The sequence below is a fragment of the Marmota flaviventris genome, chromosome 10 (assembly GCF_047511675.1).
Source record: "Marmota flaviventris isolate mMarFla1 chromosome 10, mMarFla1.hap1, whole genome shotgun sequence".
In the NCBI taxonomy this organism is placed as follows: domain Eukaryota; kingdom Metazoa; phylum Chordata; class Mammalia; order Rodentia; family Sciuridae; genus Marmota; species Marmota flaviventris.
The window spans coordinates 40,825,649-40,851,707 of record NC_092507.1 but is presented as its reverse complement, the minus strand read 5'-3'; the positions used below and the strand labels follow the sequence as shown (position 1 = coordinate 40,851,707).

The window sequence follows — 26,059 nt, the reverse complement described above, 5'->3', positions numbered from 1 at the left end:
GAGACTAGAAAAAGATGAAGAAAAGAATGAGGCCAGTAGTGTAGAATCTTCCTCTGGACTATGTGGGTAATTTCTATCTAGACAATTGAATTGACTTAGTTATTTTTGTGAAAAGCACCAAAGGATGGGACAAATAATTACATTACAACAGTTTAATAGAAAGGGAGTTGAACTTCATTTAATATATAATAGCAACCAATGAATAGTTATATAAGTCTTGATAGTAAATTTTTCTCACATTATTTTTTTGAAGCGTGCTTCCATTTTGCAGTATGGAGTTCCCATGTTAGCAGATAATATTTTGGAGGCATTACAGTGGAATTGACCAGCAAATTAGAGTTAGTTTCTTGACTATTGATAACACATTCGACATGGTATAATTTACTTATGCAGGATTTACCATCAGATTATTAAACTAAAATTTAGGTGTTACATGAATACTTAAAAAGTCTTCAATGGTAATTTTTGTTTGTTTTGAGATGGGGGTCTTGCTATGTTGCCCAGGATGGTCTTCAACTCCTGGGCTCAGATGATCCTCCTGCCTCAGCTTCCCAAGTAGCTGGGGAGTATAGGCAGATATCATTGCACCTGGCTTCAATGATGTTTTTAAATGACTTGTTTGATAGTCACTCTTCCTGGAGAATATTTTTTTTAAAGAAAGAGTGTACCAGTTCTTTCAACCAAGTTGTTCAGGCTGTTGAGTCATGTCCCCCCTACCCCCTGTTTTTTGGGTACTGGGAATCGAATTCAGGGCAGTGAACCATTAAGCCACATCTCCAGCCCTATTTTTATTTTATTTTATTTAAAGACAGGGTCTCACTGAATTGCTTAGTGCCTCACTTTTGCTGAGGCTGGCTTTGAAATTGTGATCCTCTTGTCTCATCCTCCGAGCCAATGGGATTACGGGTGTATGCTACCACATGCAGCCCTGAGTCATGTTTTTAAAGGAACTTTTGCCCTTTACTACTAAAATGTTGAATTGTTTTTGTGTAGTATGATAGGCCAAGTGGTGTTAGCCTGAAAAGCTTTAGAGATGAAACTCAAAACACTGAAAAAAATGTGTGTCTGTGTGTGTGTGAGAGAGAGAGAGAAAGAGAAAGAGAGAGAGTCACCTGGTAATCTATAAGTCTTTATAAACAAATTGGGAATTAATAAATTCACTTTTAAAATAGATCTCATTTCCAAATGTAGCAATAATATAAAAGAAGAAAAATTGCAGAATTGTAAGAAAAGTTATCGATTAGAAAGAACACTGATAGGAAACCTGGGTTCTAATTCTAGCCCTGTCCCTGTCTTTCTGGAGGATCTTAGGCCTCCTTCCCTTTTTTTCCCCTCCCTTCCTCCCACTACTAGGGATTGAACTCAGGACTGAACTCCTGAACTATATTCCCAGTCCTTTTTATTTTGTTTTGAGACAGCATCTGACTAAGTTACTCAGGCTGGCCTTGAACTTGGGTACTCATATCTCAGTGTCCTGAATAGCTGGCATTGCAGGCATATTCCACAATACCTGCCTATGATCTCAGACCTTTTTCTTTTCTTTTTTTTTTTTTTAATTACATATTTCTTATCTATACAATTCCTTCTTTATCTGTCTTTCTGTAATTTCTGTCTGTCTATAAGGAGCTCTCCCCAAGCTTTAGACTTCTTTATATGTTTTCTTAATTGATAATTGTAGTTTAAATAGATCATTTTGATTCCAGAAGTAATAGGTACCCAAGTGAAAGGAAAGATTCCAAGGTTGTAACAATGGAAAAATGATTTAGTTCACTGAATGAATAAGTGTCTGGAAAAAGAAACTCAAGTAGTTTAGTCTAGGTAAGAGGTGGCTTATGAGTGGTACAGGTTTTGAAGTGTTTTATGATTTAATTATTATTTGGGAAGTATGAACATTGTTTATGGTAAATATGAAAATTAATAAAGGAAATGGAAAGAAAAAATACAGCTTTTTTTTGAGACTCTTTGCCTAATTAAGAAGTTTCTGAAACATGTTTTATTCCCTCCATTTTCTTCCTTCCCCCAAATTGTTTTGATCTGAAAGTTTAATAAATTAGTAAGATTGAAATTTAAGTATGATATACACTGAATTATGATTTGTTCAGAGCTTTCTTAATTCTCAAGTATGCATTTCTCCATTATGAATTTCTTGGGTAGAAAATTCTCAAGTATGAATTTCTTTTCTAGCAATCGCAGAGCCTGTTTTTGCTGTGGTCAAAGCTGACTGATAAACTGTGGTTTAAGTCAACTTATTCAAAAATGTCTTCAACCCTGCTGGTCGAGACAAGAAATCTTTATGGGGTAGTTGGAGCTGAAAGCAGGTTAGGCATCAATTAAACATCACAGAACAGGTTAGACTGTGGTTGGAAGAAGTGGATATTTCCCCATGTTTTGACTGAGTTTATTATGTGCCTGAGTCTTCAAAATGAGATTTATGGTATCAAGTGAGGCTGTTTGGTTCTTCTTTAAACATACTTATGTTTTCTGACACATGGTTAGATTGTATGCCAGGTACATACTTTTTTTTTTTTTTTGGTGGTGCTGGGAATTTAACGCAGGGGCATATATTCCACCACTGAGCTACATCCCCAGCCCCAATTTTTAAAACGCTCTTTTCCGAAGAAGATAACCTATTTATCAAAACCCCACTTTACCAAATGGATTAGCTCTGTAAAATTGACATTTATAAAATTTGAGAAATATTTGCTTTCCTGTCTTCAATTATTCAAATTGACTGTTTTTCTTTCCTTTTTTGGTGTCCTTTAACTTACAGTGATTTAATGATATGCCCCAATCATTTTAACTGCAGAGTTTGGTATACCTCTTGGCCATCTATTTTGTTAAAAGCTTGATTTTCCCAAGGTATTGGGAGAATGTATAATGATAAGTAATATATGCGGTGTATGTTTAGTAAGAAGTGAAGAACTAAAAAGCCTCTTAAATTCTATTTCTGTCATTTTTTAATAGCTAAAGATTTTATCTTTAACCATTTACTTATTGTTTTTGTTCAGTAGATTCCTAAAACATTAGTTTACTCCCTATTTTAATAAAATAAAAACTTTCTAAGTAACATATTGAGAGATTTCACATCTAGTAACAGAGCTTTCAATTGCTTAATCTTTAATCAACCTAAATATGTTATTTCTGCAGATTTCCCCAATCTAATAATTCTGGGAACAAACTTGGTTCAGAATTCTGAAATGCTGACATGAAATAATATTTGGGTGGGCTGGCCAGTCCCTCTTCCTTTTGTTTCTGTCTGTTTCTGCTTTTTCCCCTCTAGGTCTGCACCTGTTCAGCATTTGGCAGGATGGCAAGTGGAGGAGCAGCAGGGTGAAACTGACACAGTTCTGGTGAGTTTCACTTTGCTGCTCCTCCTGATTCTCAGGAAAAGAATTTTGTTAGTTTGTATTGGAAAACTTCCATCTCCAAATGAATCCTTACAATGCGATGCTGATATTACTCTTTTAGAATTGACTCAACTATTTTTATGTGTTCTACTTACTCCAGTCTGCAGCGGCTCTTTGTGTTGGAGTTGGGAGTTTTGCTGATCCAGATGACCTGCCCGGGCTGGCACACTTTTTGGAGCACAGTAAGATCTTTCATTCCCCGGTGTTCCCCCACATCCAAATTTGTATGCATTGATTTCAAAGATAAGTAATTGGTTAGAAACTTATATAAATATATATAAATATATGTATGATATATTTAACCAGAAAAGGAGCTAAGAAATCTTTGACTTATGAATATCACAGGGGTGATTTTAATTTTCTTTAGTGTACTTATAATGATGATGAAAATGAAACATTTTAAAATACAGGCATTATTTTTCAAGTTATGATAAAGACAACAGATTGGGAAATGATTGCTATTCATTAGGAATTGGTTAGCCCTTTTTGGGGAAGTCTGTTTGAGTGTTTGTAATGCCCAAAGATGTTAGAACACCAGAAATACAGGAAAAAAAAAAGACATAATTAATATAAAAACAAAACAAAATAGAAAACTTTAGTTTAATTAGGAACGTACCTAAATAAAGGCTGTGTGGATGTTACATAGTTGCAAATATTTACATCCATACTTTTTTTTTTGTGAATTACTCATTTAATTTTTCTAAGATATTTGAGAGGAAACTTTTTACTTTATTAGTTTTTATGGTAACAATTGTCATATATATATTGCTTGTGTTCAGTTTTAACCTTTTTATAAATAAATTGTGTATGCTTGTCTTATTTTTCTTTAAAAATGAAGTGCTTGATTTTTCTTAACATAAAATATGTGAGCATTATAGAATGATGCAAAAACAGAAATGTAATAAAGAAAGTAAGTATTAACGAAACAACCATTGTTAATGCCTTGGAATATTTTCTTTCAAATGTTTTGCACATATAAGAAAGTTCATCCTTCGTAATAAATATATTGGCTATATTTTTGTGTTGTGTGACTTTCTGTTCTTTTCACTTAGTGGTATTCATGGGTAGTTTGAAATATCCAGATGAGAATGGATTTGATGCCTTCCTAAAGAAACATGGGGGTAGTGATAATGCCTCAACTGATTGTGAACGTACAGTCTTTCAGTTTGATGTTCAGAGAAAATACTTCAAGGAAGCTCTGGATAGGTAATTAAATCAAAGTGTATATTTTTTAATATAAATATTAACATGTTAATACTTAAGATCTGTTAACTTCTTAAAAATGGAAATATTGGGTATGTTCTATGGTATTTTCAAGTAGTATTTTGATTCTATAGAATTATCAGAATACTTTATTTGGAAAAAAGACCTATTAAATACATGTTGACTCTTGTTCTAAAATAACTTAGTCTTTATATTAAAGAAACTCTTAAATAACTCTTGAGTTTTGTAAATAATATATTCTGTGTAGACTCTGTTGTAATTTATTGCTTATTTAGAATAAAGAAAAACAATAGAGATAAAATTGCTTATAATTTTAGAATCTAGAGATAACCAGTTGACAGATACTTTTTAAAATGTTTATGAAATAAAGTATATCCTTTTATAACTTATATTTAAAAATAAGATATAATTTTCACTTATAATTATTTATAAAACACAATTTCTAAGTGTCACTTATTATTTACATTGTATAGAAATATCATAAGCTTTTCAATTGGTTTATTCTTAGACAATTGTTTCCAGTTTTCCAGTACTATAATGCTATGATGAATATCCTAATTTCTGTACACCCTTAGTTATTATTTCTCTCTCCTCATTTTTTTTTTTTTTTTAAACTGGGGGTTAAACTCAGGGATGCTGTACAGTTCAGCTACATCCCAGTCCTTTTTGAATTTTTATTTTTAAAGTTTGAGACAGGATCTTATTAAGTTTCTGAGGCTATCTTCAAACTTGAGATACTTTTGCCTCAGTTTCCTGAATTGCTGGGATTATGGGCATACACCATTATTCTTGGCTCACACATTTATCTCTACTGAAAAAAATCCTACCAGAATTAATAAGAAGAATTCTACTGCATGAATGAGAAATTAACGTGAATATCAAATCATAAATTAATGCCAGAAATGGTAGATAGTGGTAGATCATTACATATTACAAATATTATACTAATTGCTATATTATACTTTCACAGATAATAAAGAATTAAAAGCCTTAATGTCATTTGTAACATGCCCCTTATAATGTGGATCAAGTGCCAGTATTTTTCAATAGGTTGTAAAATCTAATTCTGTCACAGAGGTCATATCATTTGATTATGTTTAGATCATTTCAGTAATAGTAAATGAGAATGAAAGCTGTCTTATCGTGGTGGCATTTGCTAATCCAATAAATTTGAACTTATTTATCAGTGTAGTAGGACAAGGGCCACAAATATAAAAAATCAAGTATGTTCCCAAGGGGGGATGTCTTACCAGAGACTCTTTTCATAATAAGCTGGGACTCCAAAAGGCTGTCCTCTCAAGTTAAGAAAAGGAATTAGTCATCCTGAGAAATTATTGAGTATGTTCAAAATGCCTTCTGAGTCTTCTGGAGAACCTGAAGCCTTCATTATGGTTCAGAATTGGGCAGTGTTCCTAGAAGATTAGAAGAAGCAAGTGTAAATCCTCTTAAAAAGAAGATGCCTTCATTCTAGGTCTTACATTGTTCCTATAAGTAGTTTTTCAAGTAATCCAACTCTCAGTAAAAAATAGACAGATACCCTGGAAAACAAGACAACGTGAGTTAGAATAGATAACAGAAACATATTAGAAATTTCAGACATTGGAATGGTGACATCCAAGTCATAAAAATATGCTATTTTTTTTAAGAAAGGGAGGACAAATTTGAATATACTTGAAAGGAGTAAGAAATTATCAAGTATGAACTGGGAAATTTAAAAAATGAGAAAGAACATTTTGAACTGAAGTATTATAATTGAAATTGAAAGTGTAATGCACATGTTTAACATGTATAGCTGAGGATAGAATTATTAACTGGAAGAAAGGTCTGAAGAAATTAACCCAAATATAGCATAAAGTGGAGAAAATAAAAACATGAAGAGTATGAGACACAGAAGATAGAGGGGAAAATGTCCAGTGTTTATTACTTGGAGTCCCAGAAGGAAGAGAGGGAAAAATGAAGTTAGAGACATTTGAATGCTCTATCATGGGAAGTTTTTTAGAACCTTGATGTGAGACAACCATTCAGAAGGTAAAGAAGTATAATAATTTCCAGAAGGATACATTAAAGGAAATTCACATGGAGAAAAACAGTAGTACTATAAAAAATTAAATGTAGAAATTCTTCACCAGATAGGAAAAATTCCTTCAAAGGAATATTAGCTATACCAACAAGTGACTAATATAACAGTAGTAATAGAAACTAAAATACAATGGAATATCCTTAATGATCTGAAAGAAAATAACTACCAACTAACCACAAATTCTACATTAAACAGATATCTCTTATGAATCATAGTGAAATAGACCTTCATACGCCACTGCAAGAACTCTCATGTTAGAAAAACAAGCTCCCTGGTTTTTTGTTTTTCCCTTTGCTCTCACACCACAGTCAACACAGACTTCTGTGACCTCCAAATGTATGGGGACTTTTCCCAATGACAAGCAAGGAATCAGTTCTGCAATGGACATCAGCTGTGTGTTCTTTGAACCAAGTCAGTTCTGATTGATTCAGAGAAAGTGTGAGCTCCCACAGATTGAGGGGTCAGTCCCCCAGAGTCCTACCTTATCCCTTTAGATGCCATCTATAAGACCCAGGTTGTTTTACCTGTGTTGACTCATCAGCTATAAATCAGGCTTCCCACAATCCAACCCTCTTCTGTTTAGTTAATTTTCTTGAGTAGCTCATAAAACTCAGGCAAACGCATTAAACAGTTTATTATAAAGGATTTTTACAAAGGATATAAATGAAGGGATGCAGAGGATAAGGGATAAGAGAAAAAGGGGTTCACCACCCTCCAGAAACCTCCATATGTTCAATAATCTGTAAGCTCTCCAAACCCAGTCATTTTTTTAAAAAGACTTCATTGCATATGCATATGAATAATTTATTAAATTATTATCCATTTGTGGTCAGCTTTCATCCTTTCTCCCCTATCCAGTGATTGAGAGGTGGGCCTGAAAGTCCCAATCATCTAATCCTGCTTTGATATTTCTTGGGACCAGCTTCCATGCTGAAGCTAGCAGTCAATTAATTAGAATAGAAAAAGGCACTGTAACTTTTAGTTACCCATTAGGCATCTGCAGGTCCGAGTAAAGAACTGGTACTTTTAGAGTTCTAGGCTGTGGGGTGGGGTGGGGGGCTGACTTTGGGTAGTGCGAACACAACAGATCTGACCACTTTCCCCCAAAATCAAGCAGAGAAGTAATGGTGAAGTAGGAAAGGAATGTATTATTCAGTGTGACCACATTGGGAAATGGGTACTAGTGTTCTAAGCCCTGTCTTTGAGGAGCTAACAAGATCTTTGGGATTAAATGGGAAGAATAAAAGTTGAGGATACTAAGTATGCATAGTCTAGTAGACATGGTCACACTTTGGTTTGGCTGATCATTACTACTGATAAGAGTGTTGCTGCTCCCTGGATGCAGTTTTGACTCTTCTTGTGAAGTGTTGATCAATCAGATATGTTGTTTCTGGAATACAAGGTGACTGTTGGAGAGTATGACTCAGAGAAAGCGCAAATCAGAAAGACAACATGGAGTTAGACCTTCTGATTTAGAGCAATGATTGGAAACTTTTAGGTTCTACTCAGATGGTCTGAAACAGGACATTATAACACTGGCAGTTAACTGTGTATTGATTATGATGTTCCCGCCAGTGTTCAAAATATCTTAATTGTTCTTATCTTGGAACCTTCAGCCTTGAAAGTGAAGGATTACCAGCTTTAGATGAACACTCCTTAAATGATTAACATGCCTACATGCAGAGTTTGGTAGGAATCTGACCCAAAGTTTAAGGTAGCAAAGAAGACCCAGAATGAAGGTAGAGATGCTTTTAGTTACCCATTAGGCATTGCAGGACCAAGTGAAGAGTCAGTATTTTTAGCAAAAGCAGCCTTTTAGACCCTATTTTGTCAGTTCAGGGATTCCGAGAATTTTGGGAGTTGTATGCCAGAAAATGGGTACAAAGACCAAATATATAATTATTTCACAGTATCACAGTTTGCCACTATCCAAATTTCTTTATATTTTTAGTTTTAGATGGACCCAAACTTCTCACTGAAGGAAATTTCTTTCTTTTTTTAAAATATTTTTTCAGACATTGAAGGACCTTTATTTTGTTCACTTTTATGTGTGCTGAGAATCGAACCCAGTGCCCCACACATGCAAGGCAAGCACTCTACCACTAAGCCACAACCCTAGCTCCTCACTGAAGGAAATTTCTGAAGAAAGTTTCTAAAGCATTTTTTTTTTTTTTAGTTTGAAGGAAAATGAAGGTCAGAGATACAAAAACAACAACAACAACAAAAAAGATTGAAGAACAAAGAAAATAATTTTATGAGTGAATATAAATGAACATTGAGTAGGAGGCTGAGTTAGGAGAATTGCACTTTCAAGGCCAACCTGAGCAACTTGTCAAGAACCTGTCTCAAAATAAAAATGACTTAGGTTGTAGCTCAGTGGTAGAGTACCCCTGGGTTCAATCCCCAGTATATCAAAACACAAAAACAATAAATATGAAGTTTTAAAACTCTACAGAATTAAAATTACAACAGCAAAAGAACCAAAAATAAAAAAGTTTTATAACGTATTGATATTACACATTGGGAAATTAAAGGATACGTGTGTTTTCTAAAAAACAAACAAACCAGATTTGATTATAAAACTTATAGACCAGTAAAGGAAAAATATTTGGAATGATTGGTAAACATTATAGATTCAAAGAAGAAAAAAATAAGAAACAGAATAAGTGAGACAAATTGTAAAAGTAGAAGGGAGTAAATAGATGCACTGTGTGTGTATATCAGTAATTCCACTAAATGTAAATGGACCAAGTTCCATTTAAAAGACAAAAAGAGGGCTGGGGATATGGCTCAAGTGGTAGCATGCTCACCTGGCATGTGTGCGGCCCGGGTTCGATCCTCAGCACCATATACAAACAAAGATGTTGTGTCCGCCAAAAAAAACCACTAAAAAATAAATATTAAAATTCTCTCTCTCTTTAAAAAAAATAAATAAAAGACAAAAAGAATATCAGCCTGGATTTTTAAAAAATCTAGTCAGACTCAGTTTTCAAGACTTAAATATAAGCCTAACGATGCAGAAAGATTGCAAGTAAAAACAGCATAAAGTGGTATACCATGGAGATAATAATGTAAGAAGGCCAATGTGTTTTTATTGGTATGAGAAAAAAACAGACTTTGAAGCAAAAAGCAATTATTATTGCCCTCAAGTCTCACTGCATATTGATAAAACTAGTGAGGCACATATGTTTCCAATATGAACAATGTTAATTACTAATAGAAGAGTAAATAAAACCCAAAGGAAGCGGAAGGAATGGTAATAAAAAGTAGACTGGAGGGCTAGACTGTATTTAGCAGTAGAGAGATTGCCTAGCATGTGTGAAGAAACCCTGGGTTTGATCCCCAGCATACACACGCATACAAAAAACATAAATAAATAAAAATAGTATAGGAAAATAAAATACAATAGAGAAAATTAGCCAAACCAAAATATGGTTACTTTTAAAGATCAACAGAAATTGACAAATCTTCAGCTTAGACTGATCAAGGAAAAAGGAGTCTCAAATTATGAAAATGATATCTGAGAGCAGGAACATTATTAGTGATCTTACCAAAATAATAAGAATATGAAAAAACATTGAGAATAATGGCATATTAACAAATCAGAGAAGCCAATGAAATGAACAAATTACTTGAAAGATACAAATTATTGAAATATTCTTAAAAAGACAAACCTGAGTAGATTTTTAATAAATTAAGAGATTTTATTTGTAATCAAAAAATATTTCAGCCGGATGTGGTGATGCATGCCTGTTATCCCAGTGGCTCAGGAGGCTGAGACAGGAGAATTGTGAGTTCAAAGCCAACCTCAATAAAAAGCAAGGTGCTAAGCAACTCAGTGAGACCCCGAAAATAGGGCTGGGGATGTGGCTCAGTGGTTGAGTGCCTCTGAATTCAATCCCTGGTACCAAAAAAAAAAAAAAAAAAAAAAAAAAATTTCCAGAAGGAATGAGGGAAGCTGAGGCAGGAGGATCATAAGATCAAGGTCAGCCTTTGCAACTTAGTGAGAGCTATCTTAGAATATAAAAAATTAAAAAGGGAATGTGGCACAGCGGTAAAGCATCTCTTTGCTCATTTCCCAGTATCGGGGGAAAAAAAATCCCCCTACAAAAGAAAAGTGTAAACCTAGATAGCTTCTTGATGCAACTCTACCAATTTTTTAAAGAATCAACACCAATGCTTCACAAACTCAAAAATAGAAGAGATCATACTTTCTAACTAACTATATTATGTTATTATTACTCTGATACCAGAACATAACAAGAAAAGGAAACTACAGGACAATATCACTTATGAACATAGAAAACAACATTCCTCTAGGAAAAAAAAAAAAAAAAAACCTAAACTGAGTCTAGATTCATACCATGATCAAATTGCATTTATCTCAAGAAAGCAAGATTAGTTTACAATTTGAAAAACCAATCACTATGTTATGTCACATTAATAGAAGAAAGAACAAAAACATTTCTCAGTCTGTAATCTCAACGTACACAGCAAAAGCATTTGAAAAACCCAGTACCCTTTCATGATAAAGTAGAAATAAAAGGGAGCTTACTCAATATGATAGAGGGTATCTATGAATAGCCTCCAAGTAACATACCTAATGGTGAAAGATTGAAAACCAAGAAAGAGACAAAATTTTAACTCTTAATTACTTCTAGTCAACATTGTTGTGAAGGCTAAAACCCAGGACAATTAGATAAGAAAACAGAATGCAGGAAAGGAAGAAACAAAAGTCTCTTTTTGGATGACATAATCTTGTGCAATGATTCTCATTATGCACAGTTACCCATATTTGCAATTTCATCTGTTCACTAAAAATTTATTTGTAATTTCAAAATCCATACTTGTGGGGCCCTTATGGGTTATTCATGGACATGTGGGGAGGTGAAAATTTTGAGCTAAGCATGCAATTTACACATAGTTGAACAAGGTGACATTATTAAAAAGTTCTCATGCAGAAATGACCAGAAGATGAAAATGCTAGAGTACAGAACAGTGTAATGCAAGAAGTTCTGCCACTGGAGTCAGTTGGATGGGTTTGAATTCCCTTGGCATCTGTTAGTATGGTGGCTTCAAACATGTTAACACTTCTGAACCTATTCTCTATATGGTAAAATTTTAAAAATAGAACATACTATGATATACCTTTAGGATTTAAGATAATAATTTTTGTGTATGTGTACATGTATCTGTACATATATATTTCCTCTAGGATAGATGGGTTCAGGATTCACTAATTCAGTGGTTGTCACAACTTTGGAGAACATAATTACCACAAATAACTAGAACTCCCTACATATGGAGAATCCTGCAGAATCCACAAATGAACTATTAAAAATAATGAAGCATTCAGCAAGGTTTCAGGATATAAGATCAGTATGCAAAAGTCAGTTGGAGAGTTGGGTGCTATGCCACATGCTAAGGCAGGAGGATCACAGGTTTGAGGCCAACCTCAGTAACTTAGACCCTGTCTCAAAAAATAAAAGGGGGTAGGGATAGGGATGTAGCTTAGTGGTAGTACACTCTTGGGTTCAATCCCCAGTACCAAAAGAAAGAAAAAAAAATTGGAATTTTATATAGTAGCAATGAAAAATCCAAAAATGAAGTTATGAAAATAATTTCTTTTATATAGGATCTAAACTAATAAAATACTTAGGAATAAATTTAGCAAAATAAATGCAAGATTTGTGTGTGGAAAATCACAAGAAAGTGTTGAAAATAGAAAACCTAAATAAATGGAAAGTCATAGTCCAGTGGTCTTAGATTGTAATACAATGTTTTTAGGATGGTAGTTCTTTTCAAATCTGTCTGCAAATTCAATCATGTCAAAATTTCATATGCCAGTTTTGAAGAATCAGTGAACTGATCTTAAAATTTATGTGGAAAGCAAGTGACCAAAAATAGTCAAAAGTGTCTTTTAAAAGAATAAAGTTGAGGGGCTGGGATTGTGGCTCAGCGGTAGAGCGCTCGCCTAGCATGGGTGGGACCCGGGTTCGATCCTCAGCACCACATTAAAAAAATAAATAAATAAAGGCATTGTGTTATGTCCATCTACACCTTAAAAAAATGAATATTAAAAAAAAAGAATAAAGTTGAAGGACTCAAACTTCGCCAAATTTACTGAAAGCTACAATATGGTACTGGCATTCTTAAGAATGGACTTTGATCAATGTGATAAAATTGAGACTCCAGAAATAAGCCTTTACATTGATAGTCATTTGCCAGGTGCCAAGACAATTCAGTGGAAAAAGATTTTTTTTGGACAAATGGTGCTGGGACAACTGGCTATCCATCTGCAAAAGTATAAACCTGGACTCTGTATTCACACTATCTACAAAAATTAAACTGGCCATAGACTTAAATGTAAAAGCAAAAATTATAAAACTCTTTGAAGAAAAACATAGGTATAAATACTTGTAATGTTTTAGACATCAAAAAACAAAAGAAATAAAGGAAAATCCAAATAAATTAGGACTCACTAAAATTAAAAACTTTTTTTGCTTTAAAGAACCCTATGAAAAAAGTGAAAAGACAATTCACAGCATAGAAGAAAATTCTTGCAAATCATATATCTGATGAGATAATCTAATATCCAGAATATATGTAGAACTCTTAGAGATCAGCAATAAAAAGACAACCCATCTTAAAAGTGGGGTGCAGTGACACATGCCTGTAATCCCAGCAGCTCAGGAAGCTGAAGCAGGAGGATCGTGAGTTCAAAGCCAGCCTCAGCAAAAGTGAGGCTTTAAGCCATTCAATGAGACCCTATCTCTAACTAAAATACAAAATTTTAAGGTTGGGGATATGGCTCAGTGGTCCAGTGCCCCTGAGTTCAATCCCTTATAACCCCACCCCCCTGTAAAAAGAGAATTTGAATAGACATTTCTCTAAAGAAGATACGCATATGGCCAATAAGTATATGAAAAGATATTTAATGTTACTAGTCACTAGGGAATTGAAAATCAAACCACTAAGGTGATACTTCACACCCACTTCAAAGAAGGAAACAATACTAATTATTGTTGGCAGGTATGTGGTGAAATTGATGGTGGTACAGTTCCTTGGAAAACTGGAAACCCGTCAGAAAGTTGAACAAAAAATTATTACTTAAATTTTTTTTTTACATGACAGTGATATTTTGAAATAGCACACATACATGGAATAGATACTTGTTCCAATTTGTAGTTGTACGTAATGTGGAGTTTCTTTGGTCATGTGTTTATATATGAGGATAGGAAAGATAGGTCTGGTTCATTCTGTTTTTTCTATTCCCATCCCCGCCCCCCCACCTTCATTCCCTTTTGTCTAGTCCAATGAACTTCTGATCTTCTCCTCCCTTGTTATAGGTTAGCATCCACATATCAGAGAGAACATTCTGCCTTTAGTTTTTGGGGACTAGTTTATTTGATTTAGCATGATAGTCGCCAGTTCCATCCATTTACCAGCAAATGCCATAATTTCATTCTTCTTTATGGCTAATATTCCATTATGTATATATGCCATATTTTCTTTATTCATTCGTCTGCTGTAGGGCATCTAGGCTGGTTCCATAGCTTGGTTATTGTGAATTGACCTGCTGTAAGTATTGAAGTGGCTACATCACTGTAGTATGCTGATTTTAAGTCATTTGGATATAAACCCAGGAGTGGGATAACAGGGTCAAATGTGGTTCCATTCCAGGTTTTGTAAGGAATCTCCATACTGCTTTCCAGAGTGGTTGCATCAATTTGCAATCCCACCAGCAATGTATAAATGAACCTCTTTCTGCACCCCCACACCAACATTTTTTGTTGCTTGTATTCTTGATAATTGGCATTCTGACTTAGGTGGGATGGAATCTCAGTGTAGTTTGATTTACATTTCTCTAATTGCTAGATATGTTGAACATTATTTCATATATTTGTTTTTACCATTCATATTTTTTCTTCTGTGAAGTGCCTGGTCCATTCCTTTTATTGATTGGGTTATTTGTTTTTATGGTGTTAAATTTTTTGTATATCCTGGAAATTAATGCTCTGTCTGAGGTGCTGGTGGTATAAAGATTTTTCTCCCATTCTGAAGGCTCACTGTTCATGTTCTTGATTGTTTCCTTTGCTTTGAAAAGCTGTTTAGTTTGATACCATCTCATTTATTGGTTCTTGATTTTCCTTCTTGCACTTTAGGAGTCTTATTGAGGAAGTTGGTTCCTAAGCCGATATGGTGGAGAGTTGGGCCTATTTTTTCTTCTAGTAGATGCAGTGTCTCTGGTCTAATGCCCAAGTCCTTGATCCACTTTGAGTTGAGTTTTGTGCAGGGTGAGAGATAGATTTTCATTCTACTACTGCTTATGGATTTCCAGTTTTCCCAGCACCAGTTGTTGAAGAGGCTATCTTTTCTCCATTTTATGTTTATTGGCACTCTTGTCTAGTGTGAGATAACTATATTTATGTGGGCATGACTCTGTGTCTTCTAATCTGTTCTATTAGTCTTCACTTCTGTTTTTGTGCCAATTCCATGCCATTTTTATTATTATGACTCTGAAGTATAATTTAAGGTCTGTGTCGCTTTTCTCACTAAGGATTGCTTTTGCTATTCTAGGCCTCTTACTTTTTCAAATGAATTTCATGACTGCTTTTTCTATTTCTATGAGGAACATCATTGGAATTTTAATAGGAATTTCATTAAGTCTGTATAGCGCTTTTGATAGTATAGCCATTTTTGACAATATTAATTCTGCCTATCCAAGAACATGGGAGATCTTTCAGTCTTCTAAGGTCTTCTTCAATTTTTTTCTTTAGTGTTCTGTTGTTTTGTAGAGGTTTTTCACCTCTTTTATTAGATTGATTCCCAAGTATTTTATTTTTTGAGTGTATTGTCAATGGGGTAGTTTTCCTAATTTCTCTTTCAATGGATTCATCATTGATACATAGGAATGCATTTGATTTATGGGTGTTGATTTTATATCCTGCTATTTTGCTGAAGTCATTTATGAGTTCTAGAAGCTTGCTTTTTAAAAAAAATGTTTATTTTTTTAGTTGTAGTTGGACACAATACCTTTATTTTATTTATGTATTTTTATGTGGTACTGAGGATCAAACCCAGCACCTCACCCATGTAAGGCAAGTGCTCTACCGCTGAGCCACAACCTCAGCCCCTAGTTCTAGAAGCTTTTTGTTGGAGTTTTTTGGGTCTTCTAAATATAGAATCATGTCTTCAGCAAATAAGAATAGTTTGAGCTCTTCCTATTCGTATACCTTTAATTTCTTTCTTTTGTCTAATTCCTCTAACTGGGGTTTCTAGGACTGTGTTGAACAGTAGTGGTGAAGAGGGCATCCCTGTCTTGTTCCAGTTTTTAGAGGGAATGCTTTCAATTTTTCTCCATTTAGAATGATGCTGGCCTTGGGTTTAGCATATATAGCGTTTACAATGTTGATATATTGATCAAAAAATTATTATATGACCTAGCCGTTGTACTTTTAGTACATAATATCATCTACACAAAATCTTGTGCATGAATGTTCGTTGTAGCATTTTTCATAACAGGGCAAATGTGGAAACAGCCCAAATTTCTATTAATTTATGAATGAATAAATAAAATATTTCAAACAATGAAATATTACTTGTCTATAGGTAATGAAGTTTGATACATGCTACAGTGTGGATGAACCTTGAAAACATTATATATCAAGTGAAAGAAGCCAACCCAAAAAACAAAACAAAACAACAAAAAGAAAAAAATCCACAATGTATGATTCCATTTATATTAACTGTCCAGAATTGACAACCATTTGTTGTCCAGAGCTTGGGTAAGGGAAAATGTAGAATCACTCTTATTAAAGAGTACAGTTTCCCTAGTCATATACTTTAAAGGGGGAGTTCTATGGTATGTGAAATTTTTATTTTATTTATTTATTTATTTTTGTGATAATGGGATTGAACTCCAGGGCCTCACACATGCTAGGCAAGCACTATATCACTGAGCTACATTCCCAGGCCAAATTATATCTTGATGCAAACAGAATTTTAGATAGCTTAATGTTCATTTTTTGGAAAAACAAAACAAAACAAAAATACCACTCATAGATAAGCCTTTCATAAGACTGGTCAAGAAAAAACATGTATGTGCAAATATCAGGAATGAAAATAAATATGCTTTTGCAGATATTGAAAGCATAATAAGATTTTTTTTTTTTTTTAGTTGAAGATGGACACAATACTTCTATTTTATTTATTTATCCTTATGTGGTGCTGAGGATTGAACCTAGTGCCTTACATATGCTAGGCAAGTGCTTTACCACTGGGCCACAACCTCAGCCCTTGGAAGGAAGTATAATAAGATTTTGAACAACCTCTGTCAGGAAGTGAAAACAAAATTAGGTGAAGTACGTAAGTTCTTAGAAATACAGATTTTAGCTGGACACAGTCTTGCATGCTTATAATTTCAGCTACATAGGAGACTGAGACAGGAGGACTGCAAGTTCAAGGCCAACCTGGGCAACTTAGGGAGACTGTCTCAAAATAAAAAATAAAAAGGGTTTGGGGATGTAGCTCAGTGATAGAGCATTTGCCTAGCATGTGCAATGTCCTGGCTTCAATCACCAGTAAAACACACACACACACACACACACACACACACACACAAATTTATAAAACTAACAGAAATAAGAAGAAATAGTTTAAAAGTTCAAGTAATCTTATAACCATCAAAGAAAGGAAATCAGTAATGAAAATTTCTTGTAAGTTTTTAGGTTTAGAATACTACCAAAACTGAAAGAAATAATAACTCCTTATTTATGAAGCTAGCATGATTTTTTTAGAAAAAATTATAAGAAAAATTATAGGCCAGGCTCACCCACAAATAGCAATATATAAGGACAGTATGTCAACACTAAGTTGAGTTCATCCTAGAAAAATGAAGTAATGTAACATAATGAATTAATGTAGTTCATCACATTGTCATATCAAAGGAGAAAATACATCTCAATAATTTGTAGAAAATGTATGATGAATTTCAGTACCTATTTTTAAAGATGTTCTTAGCAAACAGTATAAGACCATTTTCTCATGATAACTGGTAAACAGTTCAATGGTGAAAACTTGAAAAATTTTAACTTGAGATCAGAAACAAGACAGATACAATCTGTGGTAATCTGTAATTATCATTTCTAATACAAGTTAGTGGGGGGGGAGATGCTAAACACAAAACTGTCATAGCAGATGATACATAAAAAATTCAAAATCTTCTACAGCTATATCATTATTATTTGTAGGGGGATTTGAACCCAGGGGCTCTTTCCCACTCAGCCACATCTCCAGCCCTTTTTTAAAAAAAACATTTTTTTTAGTTGTAGATGGACACAATATCTTTATTACATTTATTTATTTTTATGTGGTGCTGAGAATTGAACCCAGTATCTCATACATGCGAGGTGCTTTACCACTGAGCTAAAACCCCAGTTCTCTCCAGCCCTTTTTATTTTTATTTATTTATTTTTTGAGACGGTGTTTCAGTAAGTTGCTTATGGCCTTGCTCAGTTGCTGAGGCTAGCCTTGAACTACCTAGCCACTGGGATTACAGGCATGTGCCACCGCACTCAGCTAAATTATTAATTTCAACAAGAGAATTTAGAAAGGTAGATTGACTACAAAATAAAAAGTTGCTGCAGTGGGCACAGTGGTGCATGCCTGTAATCCCAGCAACTAGGTTGACTAGAGCAGGTGGAGCACAAGTTCAAGGTTAGCCTCAGCAACTTACTGAGATCCTGTGTCAAAATAAAAATATAGAAAGGAGTGGAGATGTAGCTCAGTGATAAAGCATCCCTTACCTTAATCCCTAGTACCACCTGCCCCCCCGCAAAAAAACACAAATAAATAAATACCAGGTTTGATGGTGCACACCTGTCATCCCAGCTACTTAAAACTGAGGCAAGAATATCAGAAGTTTGAGGCTAGTCTTGGCAACTTAAACCAGTTCTCAAGATAAAAAATTTAAGGAGAATAAAAGTGTTGGAGAATGTAGCTCAGAGGTAGAGTGCTTGCCTAGCATGTGTGAGGTCTTGGGTTCATTCCCCAGTACTAAAATTAAAATGAGATTTTTTTTTTTTTTTTTTTGTACTAGGAATAGAACCCAGGGGCACTTAACCACAGAGCAACATCTTCAGCCGTTATAATATTTTCTTTTGAGACAGTTTCTCATTAAGTTGCTTAGAGCCTTGCTGAGTTGTTCAGGTTGCCCTTGAACTTGTGATCCTCCTGCCTCAGCCATCTGAGTCGTTGGGATTAAAAGGCAGAATATATTTAATTATACATACAGACATGCACATATTTATATATCTCAGTACTATTTTTATGTAGTAGAGTTATGACACTAAAATAAATCTTTATAATATCATTAAAAATAATCAGGCACCCAGGAATCTTCCAAAAACAGCATAAAATTATGTAGTAGAAATACACTAAACTTTATTGAGAATTATTAAAGACCTACGTAAGTGGAGAGTATTATTTGTGCATTCAAACTCTCATTTTTATAAAGGGTGTCAGTTCTCTTGATATGTACATTCAGTGATACTCCAACCACAATCTCAGAAAGTTTATTTAGTATTATGTAGATTAGGTGATTCTAAAAATAGGAAAATGCAATAGGCTAAAAAAGCAAAGATACTGGGCTGAGGTTTTGGCTTAGTGGTAGAGCGCTTGCCTGGCATGTGTGAGGCACTGGGTTTGATCCTCAGCAGCACAAAAAAATAAAGAAAGATATCGTGTCCATCTACAACTAAAAGATAAATTTAAAAAAAGATATTATAGGGGCCTCTTGGGATGTAATTGGTAAATTGTAAGTGGTAAAATGCTTGCTTAGCATGGGTGAGGCCCTGGATTCCGCCCTCCTAACTGCAAAATTAATAATCAGTCAGTCAATGGTAGGGGATGGAGTAGATGAGAGAAAATTACTAAAAAGGCTCCTTAGGGTTGATGATGAAGAAAAAGGTTGACAAAAACTGCAGGTTGTAAAATATAAACAAAAGCAGAGAGATGATTGCCATAATATTCAGGATAATTTTGAGGAAAGGGTAGTTGTCATATGGTCTCTTTCTTCACCTGAGTGGGGCACTCATATGTTTTTCTTGTAGTTATACATTAGTCTGTATATTTATACATTTTCTGTGTGTTTGTTTTATGTACTTTTCTCTATAAGTGCTTATTATATTTTATAATGAATGTTTGTAGATTTTTTAATACAGAAATGCAGAATGTTATTTTGATTTTATATTTGTGAACTAAATTTCCATTTTAGCAAAATTTCTTAATTAAAAAATAGATGTTGATTGATGAAACTGAACAAAACCAGAAATGTCTATCTTGTTTGTTTTTCAGATGGGCCCAGTTCTTCATCCATCCACTAATGATCAGAGATGCAATTGACCGTGAAGTTGAAGCTGTTGATAGTGGTAAAAAAAAGTGCTTCATGTCTTTTAATGATTTCTTTCCTTATTGAACCAGTTATTTAGCACATTTATCATTGTTTATCCCTAGGCCATTTTATCTTTATATCTTAAAGGGCAACATTGAGATAAATATGTCATATTAATTCCTGAAGGAAATAAATTTCTTATTCAGGTTAGAATTGAAGTAATTTCAAAAGAATACTAGAATTTAGCTTACTCATGGTTTGTTTTTTCAGAATTTTACCATAGTGGCTAATCTTTTGCAAGACAGTAGCCTAATTCTTTTCTTTTTTTGTTTTGGGGATTGAACCCAGTGGGGCTCTACCACTGAACTATATCCCCAGCTCTTTTTAGTTTTTGAGACAGGGTCTTGCTAAATTGCTGAAGTTCTCCCTAAGTTACTGAGGCTGGCCTCCGAACTTCCAGTACTTCTTCTTCAGTCTCCTGAATTGCTAGGATTACAAGCGGGTGTACACAGGAAGATAGTAGCCAATTTCTTCAAGCTAATTAGGTATTAAAGCTTTAAAAGTTCTCTTACTCTTTCTGTGTGAATAGACATTTTTCTGAGGCTTCAAGTATACTGTCCTGATATTTATTATAGTTTTTCTTTTGTTACTTGTTATTTGTTGTGTATAGGTGCTTTGTGTCTTAAATTTTGTTAGTTACAAAAACAATTGTTATATATCTATGGATGAAGAAATAAATCCCTGAGCAGGAAATGCATTTAATTTTACTTCTTGACCATTTCTCTTAACTTTGGGATTTAAAGAATGTAAACAATAAGGACTTTCACTATTCAATAGGGTGAGGTTCATTAGAGCTTTATACCATAAACATTACCATTGTAGAATAACATTACTTGCTTTATTTTAGCATTAGAATTATGTAGTATAAGTAGTACTAGTAGAGTTGGGGAAACTTTGAATTTATATAGGTTAGGTTTGGCTTGTAGCAACTGAAAAATCAAGATGTCTGTATTTGTTTGTTTTTATAGTATTTTCTTCCTTGGCTTGATTCAGTGTCTAGGTCTAATAATGACTTAATACATTGAGTAGGCTGAGTAAACCACACATGGCCAAAAAGCCATTTGTCTGGAAGTCACCACATCTTTGTTTAACTTATAGAAATGTCACTAGCTATGACCCTCAATTTATTTGTAACAGAGGATAAGATAGCTTATTTGCCTCCTAGCTTTAGTAGTTTCTTTAAATCAAGTTTATTACTTCATTTTACTTGCCTACCAAAATCTGTTTTAGTTTAGACCCAGATATTTTTTTGAACAAATGGAAAGCCAAAATTACTAAGGAAAGTTCTGAAAACCCTTATCAAGTTTTGAGACTGAATAACTATTATCTGTGTCTTTTTGTTGATGTGTATGATGCTGGGGATTGAACCCAAAGCCTTGCATATGCTAGGCAAGTGCTCTACCATTGAGCTACATCCCCAACCCTATCTGTGTTTCTTAAATGCTTTCTAGTATGTTTTTTTTCCTATAGGTTCTAGAATGGGTTAAATCAATGTTTAAAAATGTAGACCTCAGGGCCAGACACAGTGTTACATACCTGTAATCCCAGTTATTCAGGAGACTGAGGCAGAAAGATCCTACGTTTGGAATGAGTCTGGTCAACTTAGCAAGATCCTGACTCAAAAAAATAAAAAAATAAAAAGTGCTAGGGATGAAGCTCAGTGGTGGGGTACTTGCCAAGCATCCATAACGCCCTGAGTTTAAATCCCCAGTAGCACCAAAAAAAAAAAAAAAAAAAAAATCTTTAATTAGATACTACAAGTGTAAATCAGAATATATTTTATTATGCTTCATTACATTATGCATGCACACATACTAGTTTGTTTTGGTTTAAGATGAACTTATGGCAAAATCCCTGTTGGGCTTTGGTTTTTGCTCAATTTTTTTTTGTTTTAATGATAGACGACCTAAATTTCAATTTGTGATCTATTATAACTGATATGACATGTTACTTAAATGTTCATTAACCAGTTTGGTTTTTAAGAGAGAGAGAGAGATAGAGAGAATTTTTTAATATTTATTTTTTGGTGGACACAACATCTTTTGTGTATTTTTTTTTGTATGTGGTGCTGAGGATTGAACCAGGGCCTCACGCATGCCAGGCGAGCGTGCTACCGCTTGAGCCACATCCCCAGGCCCTCATTAACCAGTTTAGAGAGCTGAATAATCAAATGTTATTTTTTCTGTTCCATTTCCATGTGAGAGTCTTTCTTCTATCATTCTTCTGTTACTTGTTTCATTTAATGACTTTCTTTGCCTGCATGCTTAGATGGCCAGTTCCATATATATAAAGATTTGGAGGGTCCTGACAGATTCATCCAATAGAATCCTTTCCCTTTATTTGTCTCCTTCTGTTTGTGGAAGAAATTAATTCTTTCCTGGCCTTTTGTTAAATAATACTGACTTCAATACTTTATTACTGTTCCTTGTGTAGATTATCTATTTTTGGTCTATTCTTTCATTGAAGGGTGTGTACGTATATGTTTATAAGCATTTATCAGCATAATGCATATAGATTTGCTCAGTGTTTTAGTTTTCTTGAATACATTTAACTTGCTCATAGGACATATCCACAAGGTAAGTTTTTAAGGTGGGATTTATTTATTGATAAAACAAGATTTTGGCAAAAATTATTCTTAAAATTTAACTATTTTAATATTAGCTCATACTCTCACATAATTAACTATAATATGTCTCAGTGATTGAATGAAGGATATGAACAAAGCCCTTTTATCTAATCATGTGGAAGATTGTGGTCTCTGGGTATTCAGATATAATGAATTTTTATTATTTATCTACTTTTTTAAATTGAATGGGTCAGTAGTGTTAAGAATACTAGCTTTTTTAGTATATGAGACTTAATGAATGAGATACAACATTATAATTATCATAACCTGCCATGTAATTAAATTCCTTTTTGTAGATATGTTTACATATCTGTGATATTAGTTACCTGTTGCTGCTAAGCAAATTACTAGAATTCAGTGGCTTAAAATAAAACAGGTTTATTTTTTTGCAGATTTGGAGGTCAGAATTCTAAAATGTTTCCCTAGGGTAGTTTTTCTTTTGGATGCTCTAGGGAAGAATCTGTTTTCATGCTAGGCAAGCACTTTTCTACTAAACTATACCCTTGGCCTCGGACATGGACATCTTCAGTAATGGAGTTGCTTCTTGTATGTTGTAGCCATATCTTCATATTTTTACAGAGACTTTAAGAAAAGAAAAAAATACTCTGTTGAAGCTGTGACTATACTTTTTATTGAATCATCTTTGGATTAGCCTTCATGACTTATAATTAAAGTATTTTCTTGAATATGTTTACTTCTGCTTCTGTTTCTACTTTCACTTTAGTTTCTGTTCTCTCACCAAATATAATAGTAAGGACTTGTAACTGTTTTTTTTTCTAGTTCTATTCTTGGTGACCTTCAATCCATTATTTATATTTTCATGCAGAATGAGTTTACTAGGAGTCCAAATCTGATAATGTCAATTCCCTTGATTAAGCATCTGCAATGCACTACATTATTCCATGATAAATAATTGACATCATTTTTTGAACATTTATTATTTGCATTATTGTGATTGTTATCCCCATTATCCTTATTTGACTAATGGTAAAATTGAGGCTTAGAGGGATTAATAAGTAACCCCAAGACCCAAAATCAGTTATTTTACCAAAGATCTATAGTCAGTATTGACTATATGATACCAAGAGCTATATTCATACACATTTTATACTTCTCTCAAAGGTCTTACCTAGACCCTTTCAAAATTTATTTCCTGCTTATCTCCCCTCTCCGCCATGCCTTTGCCTTTATTTTGTTTATTTTTATGTGATGCTAAGGATCGAACCCAGTGCCTCTCACACATGCCAGATAAGCACTCTCCCACTGAGCTACAGCCTCAGCCATCCTGCATATCTCTTGTCTAGACTTTTTTTCCTTTTTTTTTTTTTTTTCCTGGCCTCTGCTTTGATTCTGACCTTTGTTTGACCATATTAACCTTCTTTCTCTTTTTTGGAGTTGGCATATTCTCCTTCCCCATTTTCTCCTTAGAATATTTTACACACTCTTCTTCCTATCTTTGCCCAGAAAACTCCTGTTTTGTCTTTCAAGTATAGCTGGAGCCAACCCTTAGCTTGAGTGACTCCTTAGGAAGCTGGGACCTCTCAGCACCCATCTCTAATTGATATTATCTGAAAACATTTGTTCATTTGTTTATTGCTTCTCTCCTCTGCCTGAATTTAAACTCTCTGAGGCCATGGACTTGGCTCCTTTTACTGTTTATTCAAATTTCTACTCCCAATAACTATTTCAGTAGTACCTAACAACACAGTAGGTATTCATTAAATTTTTTTTTTAATTACTTAATCCTTGGGGCTGGAGTTGTAGCTCAGTGGTAGAGTGTTTACCTCACACATATGAAGCACTGGGTTTGATCTTTAGCACCACATAAAAATAAATAAATAAAGATATAGTGTCTATCTACAACCAAAAAAAATTAATATTTACTCCTTATAAAAATCATATGAACTAAGTCCTTTTGAGTTCATTTTATAGATACAGAAATGTAAGTTAGATAAATTCCTCAAGGGTGAACAGTTTAGTTAGTAACAGAACTGGAATTCTAGCTCTCCTAGCCTGTTTTAGATGCTTTAACAGAATATCACAGGCTGGGTGGCATATAAACAACAGAAATTTATATCTCACAGTTCTGGTAACTGAGAAGTTCAAGATCAAAGCCCTGGCAGTTTTGAATATTTAGTGAAGGCCCAATTCCTGGTTCATAGACAGTCATCTTTGCCCTGTGTCTTTACATGGCAGAGGAGATGAGGAAGCTCTTTGGGAGCAGTAATCTCTTTCATAAGGGCAGTAATCTCATTCTTGAGGTCTCTACCCATTGGGGATTAGGTATTAACATGAATTAAATTTAATTGAATCTAATTGAATTGAATTTTGATACTGGGGATTAAACCCAAGGACACACTACCACTGAGCATACACCTTCAGCCCTTTTTTATTTTGAGACAGGGTCTTGTTAACTTGCTAAGGCTGGCCTTTAACTTGTGATCCTCCTTCCTCAGCTTCCCAAGCCACTGGGATTACAGGCATGTAATTAAACCATGCCCTGCTGGTTTAATATTTTATTAGTACTTTGTTCAGTAAATTCTTGGACATAGTAACCTAGAGCTGAAACCTTTAGATCATAACTGCCTTATTTCATTTGAAAAATAGGAGAAAACTCTAGAAAGGTGATTGATTTACCCAAAGTGACAGATTAAGTGATAAAGCTAGGCCTAAGTCATTAAGTTCTCAACTTCAGTCTTAAGTGATTTATAAAAATTAATTTTTGTTACTTACTTGTTTTAAGTTCTGTAAGCTTGAATTTCAAAAAAATTAGAACAGATACTAGAATTTAATTTTATTAAAAGTATTTCTTTAAAATGACAGAATATCAACTTGCAAGACCATCTGATGCAAACAGGAAAGAAATGTTGTTTGGGAGCCTTGCTAGACCTGGACATCCTATGGGCAAGTTTTTTTGGGGTAAGATACTAAATAATAATATTTCATATTTTCTAGGTAAGAAAGATTGAGAATAAGAAGAGGTTGGGCTGGGGATGTGGCTCAAGCGGTAGCGCGCTTGCCTGGCATGCGTGCGGCCCGGGTTCGATCCTCAGCACCACATACAAACAAAGATGTTGTGTCCGCCGATAACTAAAAAATAAATAATGGAATTCTCTCTCTCTCTCTCTCTCTTTAAAAAAAAAAAAGAAAAGGTGATAAATTAAAATTATAAAGCTAGGGTAGCTAAGTTCCTTTTGCTTTTTTGGGTGGCTAGATAACTTTTCAACAGAAGGTCATTAAGTATGAATTATGATCTAATTTTATTTTAA

General features: G+C 34.1%; 1 protein-coding gene across 2 annotated transcripts in view; it reads left to right on the top strand.

The window, feature by feature from the left end:
* Nrdc (nardilysin convertase) overlaps positions 1-26,059 on the top strand; it is an 87,973-nt gene that overhangs the window by 21,034 nt on the left and 40,880 nt on the right. Inside the window, exons 3-8 of one of the 2 annotated variants that reach the window (XM_027944915.2) lie at positions 2,185-2,318; positions 3,281-3,350; positions 3,508-3,589; positions 4,460-4,613; positions 20,068-20,141; positions 25,614-25,709. In XM_027944915.2, the coding sequence (XP_027800716.1) occupies positions 2,185-2,318; positions 3,281-3,350; positions 3,508-3,589; positions 4,460-4,613; positions 20,068-20,141; positions 25,614-25,709 (610 nt within the window). The remainder of the gene's footprint in view (positions 1-2,184; positions 2,319-3,280; positions 3,351-3,507; positions 3,590-4,459; positions 4,614-20,067; positions 20,142-25,613; positions 25,710-26,059) is intronic. The other variant, XM_027944916.2, reaches the window with a different exon arrangement.